Source organism: Gymnoscopelus braueri (genome assembly GCF_963280865.1).
Source record: "Gymnoscopelus braueri genome assembly, chromosome: 24".
In the NCBI taxonomy this organism is placed as follows: domain Eukaryota; kingdom Metazoa; phylum Chordata; class Actinopteri; order Myctophiformes; family Myctophidae; genus Gymnoscopelus; species Gymnoscopelus braueri.
This window is the reverse complement of record NC_137626.1, coordinates 4975415-4991673: the sequence shown is the minus strand read 5'-3', so window position 1 is coordinate 4991673 and position 16259 is coordinate 4975415. Positions and strand designations below refer to the sequence as shown.

General features: G+C 40.7%; 1 protein-coding gene across 1 annotated transcript in view; it reads left to right on the top strand.

Annotated features, from left to right (window-relative positions):
* atg3 (autophagy related 3) overlaps nucleotides 1–16259 on the top strand; it is a 30696-nt gene that overhangs the window by 9027 nt on the left and 5410 nt on the right. Inside the window, exons 7-10 of the mRNA XM_080422189.1 lie at nucleotides 5715–5764; nucleotides 9292–9382; nucleotides 10807–10841; nucleotides 12836–12991. Coding sequence (XP_080278315.1) covers nucleotides 5715–5764; nucleotides 9292–9382; nucleotides 10807–10841; nucleotides 12836–12991 — 332 coding nt within the window. The remainder of the gene's footprint in view (nucleotides 1–5714; nucleotides 5765–9291; nucleotides 9383–10806; nucleotides 10842–12835; nucleotides 12992–16259) is intronic.

Here is a 16259-nt window from a genome sequence, read left to right as displayed (position 1 = left end):
CGGTAGGTGAGTAACGACACATCAAAGACAACACTTAAAATGTCCGGATTTCTCCTTTAAGACCTGAAGCCGATTCTACATGTCTCCTAAATCCCAGTATTCTGAAAAACGTATGTTTCTATGTCAGTGGTTCTCAAACTTTTTCATGTCAAGGACCCCCAAAATGATACGTATTTGGCTGCGGACCCCCGTCTCAAAATATGTTGTTCCAGGGACCCCCCAGAAGCAAAGATTTGAGTTACAAATGTTCGCTTTTTCAAAAATAGCAGATCTACAAGCTCATAGCGCGGCACTCGGTGCCGCGCTATGAGCTTGTAGATCTGCTATTTTTGAATAGCCAAAGTGTAAAATAAGTTTTTTTTTGCTCAAATGAAAAAATTACACAGATACGTTCCAGGCCTTTAAAGGGTTAAGGTAGTCAAGGGAGGAGGATTACCATGTCGCGTTAGACACGTTGGATGTCCAGTGCCGAAACGTCTTAGTTTTTTTTTTCTCCCGATGGTTGCGCAGTAAAACCAAACCCAACAAGCTTGGTGCTCATGTCACCCAAAGCATAATCTTCTGGTCAGCCTTTAATCTTAAACCCGAGTCATTCACCTACTGTACAGTACGCTTACACCAGCATCAACCACTGTAGATTAGTTTAATTCTATGTCTTATGTGAAGGAATGGCTTCTACGCACAATATTAGCTCATGCTGTGCTTTGAGACCGTGCTCTCGTACATTGGTTTGAACTCTGGGAAATAGACCCGTTTTATGGGTATAGCGTGATTTCATTAAATCGGAGTTCGGGTTCGTAATCTATATCGTCTCTGTCGGGTGGAAACCTCATATGTCCACAAGTGTTACTTTTCGGGATTCAAATTCAACAATGGCAAAAGTAGCAGATCTACAAGCTCGAAACGCGTCGCTTCGCGCCGCGTTTCGAGCTTGTAGATCTGCTACTTTAGATGCTTTCGTGTGACGCTGTAGTGTGATCAAGTAGGGTGTTGATTTACCAAAAAGTTACGAACGTTTAAATATGGAGATTCAACCTTTTATTCAATGAATGACACGGATTCACAACGTAACGAGGATGCTGGCTATTTACCGTATTTTCCGCACTATAAGGCGCACTATAAGGCGTCAGTGCGCCTTATAGTGCGGATGCGCCTTATAATCCGATGCGCCTTATTAGGGGTGTGCCGATATATCGTCCCGCGATATATCGCGATACGTTTACGTTTTTTTTTTTTTTTTTTTACAATAATAATAATCAGGCATGCAAAAACAGCCCCGGGGTGAAAAGGGTGACAACATGTTGTTTTTTTTTCGGGTCAGGTGTCACACTATTGCCCTATTTGGATTCAAAACGGCTATTGTAGCTGAAAAGCTACAAGTTTGCATGTCTGAATAATGCAAAAACTGAATTGTTTGCATTTGCTTTTTTTCCTCCTCCATATATTTTCATAATAAAAAAGTGCGTATCGTATCGAAATCGTATCGAAGTTGTGAGCCCAATATCGTATCGTATCGTTTCGTCGGCACACCCCTAAGTACGGTGATGATTTACCAAAAAGTTACCAAAACGTTTAAATATGGAGATAAGAGGTTTCTGCCCGACAGCAACGATGTACAGGGATAGATTCAACCTTTTTATTCAATGAATGACACGGATTCACAACGTAACGAGGATGCTGGCTATTTACTGTATTAACAAACAAGCTATGGGTTTATGGACTAATAATGTCCATATATTACATGCTTTGAAACGTGACACTAAATGTTAGAGGAACTGGGTGAATTTTTAAAATAAGTTAAGCTCGTTGACACTAGTAGTTGTTGGTGTAACTGGCATTTCCGCAGTAAACGGAATAATACTTATTCAATAATGCATGGCTCACAACACAGGCATAAAGTTGCATGATGTTTGGCTTCACAATTGTGTTGCCAAACACTTGATATCTGTACTGTACACTCTGGTAGTACAGATAGGGATTTTGATGACAGAACGTTAAGTGTGCTTGGTCTCATAAAACACGCAGATAATTTGGATTGAAAAGACTTGAGGCTACGTGGTAGAATTTTGAATTGGGTCTAAATGGCTGGAAAATGCTCCAAATTCATATAGCAGAAAGAATACCATGTTCAACAAGTCTTTTGTAGGTTAACTACAGTATGTGGCAGTCGACATGATTCCTTATCCACTTGACCCTGTTGTTGTATGATAAAAAGCTGACGGCGTTTACACTGACCGTACCCTGGACTGTAGGTTGCTGTTCCAAACTGGAACTGTTGCCAGGAGTGAAAAGGAAAAGAGTCTGGAGCTAAAGGCCACACATTACACCCCTTACTCGCATGTGAATCTCATTTGTGTTCGTCCCGGCTCTGGAAACATCACACAACGTCGTTACAGTTTTCACTTGTTCAGATCAGTGTTGATTTCGTCGACTAAAACGATGACGAAAAATGTTGGTCGACTTACCTTTTTTCACTCACGAAAACTAAATAAAAACTAAGCTACGATGACTAAAACTAAGACTAGACAGATTCACAATTTCGTCAACAAATAAAAACAAAACTAACATGTTAGGGAGGGACTAGTGGAGAAGAGATCCAGTAGAACTAAGACAAGTCATGCTGAAAATAGCAGATCTACAAGCTCACAACGCGTCGCACTGCGACGACGCGTTGTGAGCTTGTAGATCGGCTATTTTCAGCATGCAACCGAGTGTAAAATCAGACATGACGCCATCAAGGCACCGCCAACATACATTTTAGTCGACTAAATCAACTGCCGATTTCGTCGCCTATAATCTTATGATATTTTGTCGACTAAAACTAAACAAAAACTAAAACATTTCAGATGACTAAAATATGACTAAAACTAAATGGAATTTTATTCAAAAGACTATGACTAAAACGGAATCAAAATTTGCTGTCAAAATCAACACTGGTTCAGGCTTTGCGCTGATTGTTGTACCCAGTGCAATATAACATTTTCCAAAAACTCTTGAAATAAAATGTGGAATATTCTAACAACACAAATGCTCCCTGGGCACAAAACATTCATGAAAGTATTTCAGAACCACTGGTTTAAAAGGTTATTTAAAAAAAATTAGGAAACAAGCCTAAATAAGCAAGTACACTTTGGAAACAAGCCCAAAAAAACGCAACCCTCAACTACCAATTTTTACAAGCAACTTAACAGAAAAAGAAGCCCAAAGTCGCTTATAATAAGCCAACATGGCAACACTGCGTACAGTACTTCACCAGCATCATGTCCAGGTAGGGCTTTGCGACAATGACGATGTTAAATCGCCCACGATCTGCCTTCACAGAGAGATTGTTCTTTTGCGATAGCGAGTGCACATCAGCTGCAGTCTTGTTCCTCATTTTATACTAAAATAGAACAGATCTACAAGCCAACCACATGCTGTTGGCTTGTAGATCGGTTCTTTTTGCTCATATACATGCATCCAAAGTTCCCTCCCCCCGTTTTTGGCTTCTAGTCTGCAGGAGTCTAGTGGCAGCGTAGCAATGGATCACAACACGGGTGAGTTGGTCCATAAAAATCATGTGACGTCGGTAATGTGGAACTGGTTTAGATTTTCCAAAACAACAGATAAGCCTGACATACTTTGTTGTAGGACGGTGTCGCTCGCTGAGAATTGCCAATAGATTGGCTAGAGAGTTAGCTTGTCATTGGACAGAGTTTTTTAATTAACCCATTAAGACCTGAGGTGATTCTAAAATTTTTTTTTCAAAATCCTATTTTTTTTTTTTTTTTAATCGATATTTTTCAAAAAATTGCAGATCTACAAGCTCATAGCGCTCGATTTTCGAATAGCCAAAGAAATCTAAACTGACACAGATGCGTTCCAGGTCTTAATGGGTTAAAGTTGTAGTTCTCCCAAAAAATGACATATTTTTCTATCAATTACACGCCTTGAATTCATGGATTTGTCTTGTTTTTTTGTCGCATTCCTCGGCCAATAATTTGATGACCGGGTGCATTTCCGGTAGGAGACGCAAAGAGTCTACTTTGTGTCTCCTACCGGATACATTAGCATCTTTCCGCCGGTATTAAATCAAATTATTGTCTCCATGAATTCAAGACTTCACGGGGTGTGCAGTTGATAGAAAATAAGTCATTTTTTGGGTGAACTACTCCTTCAACCCATTTTGGGCGGGAACCCCTATTTGTAACTATACCTTTCAGGACGGGAACCCCTTTTGGGGTTGTTGTTGCTATGTACAGTACTATAGCAACATACAATTATTGTAACTTTTGAATAAATATTTGAAGTTTTTCAGAAAACCTAGGTCAGGATTTAGAAGGCGTTTTTAGAATGGTCCTCAGGTCTGAATGGGTTAAAGTATTATTTGTAACGTTAAGGTAAGGTTCACACTTCGAATGACACGTGGCTCGGGAACAGCTGGTTCCCAAGACTTACTTCCTTATCCAGTCACGGCACAGTCTCTGTAACCACGACACAACCCTGACATTAGGTGTCAACATGCTCCTAAAAACATCACACAACTTTCAGTGTCTGAATGTAAACGCAGACATACTGTACAGTTCCAGGTCGTCGGGCAGATTACCCAGAGGTCGGCAACCTTTTTGACATGGAAGTGCCATGTTTTATTTCCCTGATAGTCAGTGTGCCACATTATGACACCACGTCAACATAAATAAATAGGCAACTGCTTGGCTTAAAGGGTAGGGTAAGTGATATTTTTTGGTTAAAACAAAAAGTATTTTGTTAAAAGGTTAAAGCACTATATTCTGATAGTAATCATGCTATAGGGTGTTTGTTCAGTAACAGGAGTCTCCCCGTCTCTCCAGCTCTTTAATAAACAGAAAATACATTTTCCGGTAGGTGTCAAAATCTCAACCAATCAGGAGAAAGTACCCATTTTTAAGCTTCATTTTTATAGTGTTCCAGTTCCAATTTTGCCTGCTCATTTCTTAGTGTCATCACTTCCAATTTCACTTGTTTGATCTATATCCTGATTGAGTTCTCTATCCTGATTGGATGAAATTGGAAATGAAACTGAAACGAAAATGCATTTTCTGTTTTATAAAGAGCTGGAGAGACAAGGAGACTCCTTTTACTGAACAAACACTCTGTAGCAATGATTACTATCACAATATAGAGCTATTTAACACTTATTTTAACCAAAGAAAATCACTTACCCTACCTTTAACGACTTTGCATTCACTAAATAAATAAATCAACAGATTTTGATTTCCCATATACATAACAACCTTATTTTTTTTCATCTTTTGAAATATGTTCTTTCACATCAGGACATTGTAATGACCATTAGAGCAATAACCCACCTATCTCCCAGACTCTCTCCCCAGTCAGAGTTCAGAGTTCGAATGAATGTAGAATAATGTGCAGGATGTAGTTTGTATACAGATGTGGGATGGAACCTCATTTAATTGACTACATTTAAATATATATATATTTTTTTAAATGAAAAATCCTCTCTCTCACACTTATGCCAGGGTGCCAGTGATCACCCTTCCCTGTGCCAATGTTGGCACCCATGCCTAAGGTTGCCTACCCCTGGATTACACTGTTGCAGAACTGTTCTTTTGTGACTATTATTTACATTTGTTTTGTGTATTATTTATAGCATAATACTGTCTGTAAAGCTGTTCTGGATGCATGACTCGTGTCTCCATGAGGTTTTGATGTTCATATTCCTGTCACCCTACTAGGTGTGTTAGGAGTTACAGACGCTGTACGGGAAATCTCACTGGACAATAAGGTGTGTGTGTGTGTGTGTGTGTGTGTGTGTGTGTGTGTGTGTGTGTGTGTGTGTGTGTGTGTGTCATTAAAACCTCCCTGCTTCCATCTTCATGCTCCTCATTACAGGTCATGTGAATAACAAGTAAATCCAGATGCTGCTGACGGTAGAAAAAGATGGCAGTCTGGAATTAATTTGGCAGCTTTACATAACATTAAAACCGGGTCATGTTAGATTTTCGAAATTGGCTATTCAAAAAATAGCAGATCTACAAGCTCGCAGCGCGGCACGAAGTGACGAGCTTGTACATCTGCAATTTTTTTACATCTTCAAAGTGTAAGAACTACTGATTTTAGAAGGCATTTGTAGAACCGGCCTCATGTGTTAAAGGAGGAGTTCACCCAAAAAATGACTTATTTTCTATCCATTGCACACCCTATGAAGCCTTGAATCCATGGATTCTTTTTTGTTTTTGTCGCATTCTTAAGCTAATAATTCTCCTACCGGCTAATGTATCCGGTAGGAGACACAAAGTAGATTGTCTCCTACCGGAAATACACACGGTCATCAAATTATTGTCTTACAGGGTCCCCACGGTCATGAAATTCCTGGAAATATTTTGAAATTGAAAAAAAAAAAATCCAGTACTGGAAAAGTTTGGGAATTGATCAAAGGTCCTGGAATTGATCAATGGTCCTGGAAAAATATTTGGCTATGCATTGTTTTTGGCTATTGATTTTGTTAATACAAAACATTTTCATAAACATGTATAACATTACACGAAATATGTAACATAAGTAGTTTTTCGCCGAACGGGCTGTGTGATGGCATATATTATTTAAATAAAATAAGTCATACGGATGCCATAATGAGTCTTCCAGTGAGCTATGCCCTAATTTTGCACGAAATTTTGAATGAAATTGTACTATTCTATATTCGATGCTTTATTTTTGCTACACTGCCTATCTTTGGGCATTCTACATAGGAGTAAGAGACACATTATTGCGCTGAATGATTGTTATATAGGCCTGGAAATTGGGCTAAATATTCTGGAAAAGTTTTGGAAAAGTTTTGGAAATTCATTGCTAAAAATGTGTGGGGACCCTGGTCTTAGGAATGCCAAAAAAACAAAAATAAATCCATGAAATCAAGGCTTCATGGGGTGTGTAATTGATAGAAAATAAGTAATTCTTTGGGTGAACTCCTCCTTTAAATCGGTCTTTAAAGGGATAGTTCACCCCTGAAATGACTATTTCTTCCTATCGATCAGTCACCCCATGGAGACTTGAATTCATAGATATTTTTTTAGTTTTTGTCTCATTCCTAAGACAATAATTTGATGACCAAGCGGACCGGTAGGCAGCGGTTCCGGTATAGGAGACACAAAGGAGACTCTTTGTGTCTCCTACCGGAACCGCTGCCGATTCAAGTCTCCATGCGGTGACTGATCGATAGAAAAAAAGTCATTTTGGGGGTGAACTATCCCTTTAATGGGTGAAATCTGGCTTTAACTTGTGAATTAAAACACAATCAGATGTACAGTCTGTAAGGCAAGCTACTGTAGCTCTTTCCGGCCTTCCTCCACGATGGCTTTGAGAACTTAATCATGAACCCCCTCATGATCTCATAATTCATAATACACTTCTGTTTCACTGCTTCCAAGCTTTGCTGGCCTTTACTCTGCCTTTTAACCCATTAAGACCGGGAACGCATCTGTGTGTCATTTTTACATTTCTTTGGCTATTCAAAAAAGAGCAGATCTACAAGCTCGTAGCGCGGCACCGAGTGCCGCGCTACGAGCTTGTAGATCTGCTCTTTTTTTTTTTTATCGTGAAAATGTGTGCAAATCTTGGAATATATATATTTTTTTAAAGCGAACATTTGTAAAATATTTTGTTCCAGGGACCCCCCAGAAGCAAAGATTTGAGTTACAAAATGTCCGCTTAAAAAAAATATATATATATATTTTCACACATTTTCATGATTTTTTTGTAGCCCAGATAAATCTAAAAATGACACACGCATGTGTTCCCTGTCTTAAAGAGTTAACAGACATCTGCATCTCATGTTAAGTCTTCCACGTGCAGCCAGGCTTTCTGGGGGAGACATTTCGATCAAATGAATCACCATATAAACAAAGCCAGTGGTGAAGGCAGTGATTTTTCATCTCACAACAACAACATTACTGCAGTTACAAATATATCCATGCCGACATTTTGAACCAATTGCTCATCAGGGTTAAGGTGGCTTGAAATAATTGCGGAAATAACCGATCTACAAGCTCACAACGGGTCGCATTGCGCTGCGTTGTGAAATTGTAGATCTGCTATTTTTTTACTTTTTTATTTTTTAAAGGGCAAGACGACTTTGGTAGAGGTTTGGCTTATGTAGTTACCTTGCCATGATGTAACTCCAAAGGTGGACGAGAAATCAAAAATAATTGCTCCATTGATTAGAAATTGATAATTAAAAATATGCTCCTCATTGACTGCTGAAACAGCTCTCAAAGTCACTCTTTTAGCACGTAAACAAACGCAAACAAAGCTGATTGAGACAATATGGAACATCACCAAACCCAGTACTGTTTGTTTTTAATACAAATGTTAACTTCCTGTTGATTTTGCTATTTTTATTAACACATTAACCGCCAAGAACGTAGTCCTACGGTCCGTTAAATCCAACTGTTAAGCGCCGAGACCGTAGCCCTACGGTCCACGGTCTTTTCGCGCTATTAATGTCCGGGTTCACTTTCGGATTTTTTTTGATCCACTTCCGTTTCCGGTTTGATGACCGGAAACGGAATTATTTGGGATCCGGTTTTGACGATCACGTCCGCTCCCATTCTACAGACGAAACTGAAACTCAATTCTCTTCCTGTAGTTTTTTCTCCTCGCATTTCACTGTTTAACGTAATCCGCTCTAACTACAACATGGATGCCCCGTTTGACACGTGATTTTCACTGGGAGATACGTTGAGATGTCGCGGATGTTAACAGACCGTGTACGGCTCAATCTTAAGGATTTTAACAAGATCTATGGCGACATGAAAAAAACAAAAAAACAACAAAAACACCTTGGCACTGGTGAGTACATTATGAGATTAACCTCTGGCGGTCGATGTGTTAAGAAGAAAACCCGAACTGGATCCATGGATCCGGACCTTCAAATAGTTAAATCATCAGGAAGTTGACATTTTTATAAGGAAAAAAAAAACAGTACTGGGTTTTGTGATGTTCCATATTGTCTGAATCAGCTTTGCTTGTGGTCGTTTACATGCTAAAAGAGTGACTTTGAGAGCTGTTTCACCGTACGATGTAAGTCAACGAGGTGCATATTTTGAATTAACAATTTCTAATCAATGGAGCAATTATTTTTGATTTCTTGTCCACCTTTTGCGGTTACATCATGGCAAGGTATCTACACAACCCAAACCTCTACCAAAGTGGTCTTGCCCTTTAAATAATTGTTCTCGCAATCAAGGGAGAAGTTTGAAATAATGGTGATATTTAGCTCTAGCTTGAGCCTAACGCTTCACTCTCTCCTTCTAGGACAACATGAATATGAACGCGAATTCCGGAGCGTGCGGCAACGGCGACGACGAGGATGAAGACGAAGACGGAGAAGCGGCGGACATGGAAGGTAGTGTGTTAGTAGAGCTCTTCAGGGGTCCAAAATGACCCGGACCCCAACCCTAATGGACCTGTGAAATCGGTTTCCGAGATCCGAGTGGACTGGACATTCATTTTTAAAAAGTCGGACAGAGATCCGATTTGTTCAGAGACATTACAGACCCAACCTATTATTTTATGGAACCGACATACCTAAAATCAGGTGTTGCACTCTGAAAATAGTAGATCTACAAGCTCACAACGTGTCGCGCTGCAAGGCGTTTTTCAGCACGTGTAAAATCAGCCATTACGACGCCATCAAGGCACCGCCACAATACATTTTAGTCGACTAAATCGACTGTAGATTTAGTCGACTAAAATCTTATGATATTTAGTCGACTAAAACTAGACTAACAGTAAAACATTTCAGATGACTAAAATATGACAAAAACTAAATGGAATTTTATTCAAAAGGCTATGACTAAAACTGAATCAAAATTTGTTGTAAAGAATCAACACTACGTAGCAGCCCCTACAATGAGATACAATATGACATTAAATTGCATGTTTTCACCTTGATGAAAAATCTCCCCATGGAGACTTGGATTCATGGATATTTTTAGTTTTTGCTTCATTCCTAAGCCAATAATTCGATGACCAGCGGACCGGTAGGCAAAGGAGACATCAAATTATTGGCTTAGGAATGAGACAAAAACAAAACCTATCCATGAATGGGATGACTGATCGATATCCATGAATGGGATGACTGATCGATAGAAAAAAAAGTAATTTTTGGGGTGAACTATCCCTTTAACACATCGGGTGCCAAACACGGTCTGAACCGTGTTTGCGCAGAGTAGCGGTCCGGTGCCGAACACGGTCCAGACCGTGAAATATGTCTTTTTGTTTTTTTCGTTTTTCTCCACACGGGCGGGGCTAGAGCAGCTCTGGGAGTACCCATTGTGATCTTGAGAAGGATAGGCCAGATAGATCACCGGAAAAACAAAAACATGGCTCCCATCCACTTCCTGTCTATTTCCTTCTTTAAAACACCTATATCTCCGAATCTGTTTCCGGTGGGGAAAACCGGTCATGCGCGATGCGCGATCCCCCCCCATTGTAACTCGCGAGTGAAATGTTATCGTTCCAGGCTGTAGCCAGGGTCATCGCGCAACATGAATGGATGTTTTTTTTTACATGGATTTGCTCCTCGTGGAGTCTAGAGCTTTAAACAGCAAAGCGCAGTCAATGGGGAGAATGCTGGCACCCAACGTAAGTTGTTATGAAAAAATGCTGGCACCTGATGTGTTAAGTACAGTACTTGAGTAAATGTACTTACTTAGTTACTTTCCACCACTGATGCTGTGTAATGAAAAGCCGCTCCTATCATGCTATCATTCCCAAAGCGCTCGCGGTGTTAACGATGTCCTCTTTTTCAACATGTCTCCTCCTCAGAGTATGAAGAGAGCGGCCTATTGGAAACAGATGAGGTACGTTTGGTTTGTTGCTCACGGAGCACATTGTGTTACGTGTGATCTGATTTCATTTTGGGGTGGGGGGGGGGGGGATCGGAAGGAGTGCACAAATGGAACCAAATGGACCCTTACAGGTCTGTAACTCTTGAGAGTGTGTACAAATGGAACCAAATCATTTGGTTCCATTTGTACACTCAGAGTTATGGTTGTTCTTTGAAATAAAGAAAAGGTTGAGAACCATCTGTATTGTACTGTAATTGTGATAGCAGAAGTGAAGTCCACATAACCAGCTCTGACGGTGTAGATAAAAACCCGGTTCCAGAAACGGTTCCAAATGTGATGGACTCTGATGGAACCCATTCCGGTTCCTCCGGTTTCCGGATCCCAGCCGTAGTCCTTTAGCAAGACACCAACCCGTTAAAACTGGGGACGCACCTGTGTTAACCACTTCAACCATTATTTTACACTTTGTCTATTCAAAGCTTGTGCCTTCCATCAAATCCACGATCCTCCCCACGACCCTGTTTGCACCCCCCTGCCCCCTTCGGTACCTTCTGGCTATGACTTTAGGTGTCCGGGGACATTTCGCCTCCCGTAGGCGCTAGGTCCAGGCAAAACACCCTTCACCCATTTCGGTCGTGAGGCTCTTATAACCTCCATAACCTCCACGGAGCCCGCTGTCAGGACTTCTAGAACGGACCGATTCCGAACCCGGTGATGTGATCCCGCCTTGGGTACCACCAGTGGTGTAAAGTAACTAAGTACATTTACTTAAGTACTGTACTTAAGTAATTTTTTTAGGTATTTGAAGGTACTTGAGTATTTCCAATTTCCAATACTTTTACTTCTACTCCGCTACATCTCAGAGGCAAATATAGTAATTTTACTCCACTCCAATTATTTGAAAACTTGAGTTACTAGTTACTTTTCAGATATAAATTAGGATATTATGAAACATGCATTAACCACTTTAGCCCCATTTTTATACCTTAGGCTATTTGAAAATAGCCGATCTACAAGCTCACAACGTGTCGCGCCGCGTTGTGAGCTTGTAGGTCGGCTATTTTCAAACATTTTAGTACTTTTACTTTTGGTACTTTAAGTACATTTTGATGCCAATACTTTTGTACTTTTACTCAACTACATTTTGAATTCTGGACTTTTACTTGTAACGGAGTATTTCTACTTTGCAGTATTGATACTTTTACTTAAGTAAAGAATTTGAGTACTTTTTCCACCACTGGGTACCACCGGGTTGACCCTAGGTACATAGTCAGCACTCACAGATCCAGGATTCCCACGCCCATGCCAGTCAAGCAAGCCATGTAGGCCCAAAGCCAGGGAAAAGACCCTAGTTAAACTAAGCCATTCGGTGGGAACTCTGTCAGGCATTGAGCGCAACTGCACTAGATAGAGCCCGTACAAAGACACCTGGGGTCAGTGGTGGAAAAAGTACTCAAATTCTTTACTTAAGTAAAAGTACCAATACTGCAATATAAAAATACTCTGTTACAAGTAAAAGTCCAGAATTAAAAATTTACTAGTAAAAGTACAAAAGTATTGGCATCAAAATGTACTTAAAGTACCAAAAGTAAAAGTACTAAATATTTGAAAATAGCCGATCTACAAGCTCGCGACGCGTTGTGAGCTTGTAGATCTGCTATTTTCAAATAGCCTAGGTTTAAAATAGGGCTAAAGGGGTTAATGTATGTTTCATTATATCATAGTTTATATCTGAAAAGTAACTAAAGTTTTCAAGTAAATGTAGTGGAGTAAAAGTACAATATTTGCCTCTGAGATGTAGTGGAGTAGAAGTAAAAGTATTGGAAATTGGAAATACTCAAGTAAAGTACAAATACCTCAGAATTGTACTTAAGTACAGTACTTAAGTAAATGTACTTAGTTACTTTCCACCACTGATTTGTACGTAGAAAATGGCCAATAGTCAAAGAAATCTAAAAATGACAGAATGCGTTCCCTGATTGAATGGGTTCATTGTGTCTCTTCAGGCGACCTTGGACACCAGCAAAATGATGGACGCCGCCAAGGCCAAAGCGGAGGCCGGGAGCGAAGACGCCATCCTGCAGACCAGAACGTACGACCTGTACATCACCTACGACAAATACTACCAGACACCTCGACTCTGGCTCTTTGGCTATGATGAGGTACTGCGCACGCACGCACGCACGCACACACACACACACACACACACACACACACACACACACACACACACACACACACACACACACACACTAGGCCTGTCCCCGACTAAGGATCTGTTTAGTCGACTCTAATTGGCGACTAATTGCCAATAGTCGACTGGCAGTCGACTAATAAATTTTTTTTTTTTTTTTTTTTTTTTTTTGGGCCAAAATACATTTTATTTCAAAGGGCCAAGTCTACACAGTTTGTTTTGTCTCCAGCAGAGTTTCTAGTGTCTCTATCTCTCTCTGGAAGAGGTTGCACATGAACTCTGCAGCCGCACTGAGGCGCTCCAACACAAACAATACCAATACAAAGACGAGGAATAAGAAGAATAAAGTGGAAGTTACGTGTGGTTGCAGGCGTAGACTTGGCCAAAAAAACAATTTAAAACATTTTTGGCCCTTAAAAAAAATTCTTTTTTTTTTTTCCGACTAGAGTCGACTAAGAGACACTTAGTCGACTCGGACCCCCCGCGACTAACCAGTCGACTAGTCGACTTAGTCGAGGTCAGGCCTAACACACACACACACACACACACACACACACACACACACACACACACACACACACACACACACACACACACACACACACACACACACACACACACACACCAGTGGTGGAAGAAGTACTCAGATATTTACTTACACACGCACACACAGACAGACACTCAAAGTATTGGCATCAAAATATACTTAAGTAGTCTAGATCGGCTATTATCAAATAGCCTAGGTATTAAATAGGTGTCCATATTCTGGGGCAAACGTTCTGCAAAAAATAGATCTATACAAGCTTGTAGATCTGCTGTTTTTGGGCCAGAGATCTGGTGTTGAGGGGAAAAAAAGTAGCCGACCTATTATAGAGCCCTGAGGGACCCCAATCACCTGGGATCTCTTAAGTGTTTAAAGGTTACTTTGAGGCAAAATTAGCTACATTTCTTGGGGACATAGATATTCAATTCAATTCCCGTACATATCTGCCATCTTTTCTCTCTCGAATGGATTGAATTGAGAGAAAAGGGGGGATCCGCTACATCTTTTTATAATCTCATGTTTACAGTAACGCGCTGGAGATAATCTCGTATGCATGGCTACTATGATGAGAAGACTGGATAAAATGTATAGACCATTTAGATATTGTGTATAGTTTGTGTTTACTGTACTTATTTAGGCAGTCCTGGCTCAGTATCTTCATCTGAATTGGTACCAGCTACCACTTTTATCAACAACTAACAACAAACGGTTGAATAGCCAACTGCCAGACCAGCTGTAAAATGTGGTTAATGTCAAAAAGGGTAATCTACCGGTATGTAAAAATGTCATAGAAATGTTGCATGGCAGCCCCCTTATGTTTCGTTTGTGCAACTGCATTTTACACTCTCACTTAGGTTAGGTTTAGGCATAGTTTCTGTCAGGTTAAGGATAGGCATAGTGTTTGTGAGGTTAGGGTTAAGGTTATGGTTAGGCATAGTTTCTGTGAGGTTATGGTTATGGTTAAACATAGTGGTTTTGAGGTTAAGGTTAGGTTTAGGCATAGTGTTTGTGAGGTTAAGGTTAGGTTTAGGCATAGTGTTTGTGAGGTTGGGGTTAAGGTTGGGCATAGTGTTTGTGAGGTTGGGGTTAGGGTTAGGTTTAGGCATAGTGTTTGTGAGGTTGGGGTTAGGGTTAGGTTTAGGCATAGTGTTTGTGAGGTTGGGGTTAGGGTTAGGTTTAGGCATAGTGTTTGTGAGGTTGGGGTTAGGGTTAGGTTTAGGCATAGTGTTTGTGAGGTTGGGGTTAGGGTTAGGTTTAGGCATAGTGTTTGTGAGGTTAGGGTTAGGTTTAGACATAGTGTTTGTGAGGTTGGGGTTAGGTTTAGGCATAGTGTTTGTGAGGTTGGGGTTAGGGTTAGGTTTAGGCATAGTGTTTGTGAGGTTAGGGTTAGGTTTAGGCATAGTGTTTGTGAGGTTAGGGTTAGGTTTAGGCATAGTGTTTGTGAGGTTAGGGTTAGGTTTAGGCATAGTGTTTGTGAGGTTAGGGTTAGGTTTAGGCATAGTGTTTGTGAGGTTAGGGTTAGGTTTAGGCATAGTGTTTGTGAGGTTAGGGTTAGGTTTAGGCATAGTGTTTGTGAGGTTAGGGTTAGGTTTAGGCATAGTGTTTGTGAGGTTAGGGTTAGGTTTAGGCATAGTGTTTGTGAGGTTGGGGTTAGGGTTAAGGTTGGGCATAGTGTTTGTGAGGTTGGGGTTAAGGTTGGGCGTAGTGTTTGTGAGGTTAGGGTTAGGTTTAGGCATAGTGTTTGTGAGGTTAGGGTTAGGTTTAGGCATAGTGTTTGTGAGGTTAGGGTTAAGGCTGGGCATAGTGTTTGTGAGGTTAGGGTTGGGGTTAAGGTTAGGTTTAGGCATAGCTTAGGGCTTAGGTGCCACATGGGCGACACACCAAAGGAAGAGGGAGTCCCCTGCTCACACATTTTGAGAGCATGAGTTAAGAGATGGGTTAATTTTACCCTTAATTCACACCTCGACAAAGTTTACAAAGACTGCCGGGTGTCACACCAGGTGAATTAACATAGGAATGAGCCTAGAATGCATATCAATTGTCCATTGTGTGACATAGCGTCCCACCACTAACAAAATCACCAATACAACACTGAGCACCACTGACGTAGCAATATACGTTTTTTCAGAAAACTGTTAGGATTTAGAAGACACGTTTCAGAATCGGCCTAAGAGGATTGGCAGTCGACTCAAGACACTCCTCGACTACTAGAGGTCAGGCCTACTGCGTTCATTGCCTATTTCTGGTCATTCATTGCCTATTTCCAGCTCATAGGGCGGCACTCGGCGCTGAGTTGCGTTTTTTATTTTGTAATTTTTCATTCAAATAAATGATCTGATTGGGTTTTTAAACCCATAATACAGTTCTACCAGTAGAGAGCAACAAATCGACACATTGATGACCTCGCTGGCTCACTCGCCCCCTCCCAAACAGGCTCACGTCATATCCGGTCATAACCGGATGTTGACATTTTCGACAATCGTTGATCGGGCTAAATTACGATGCGATACACGACTACGATGACTGATCGTCACCCAGACCAAAGAGAGTAGACGTGGACCTCTCCGTTCGCTTTTTATACCGTGTGAAAAAAACGTGACTTTCCCTATTCTGGCCGAAAATCACCGGAGAAAAACTACGTGACCCGGAAATGATTTTTTTTTTTTTTACATCCGGCTCCGGGTGAGTCTGA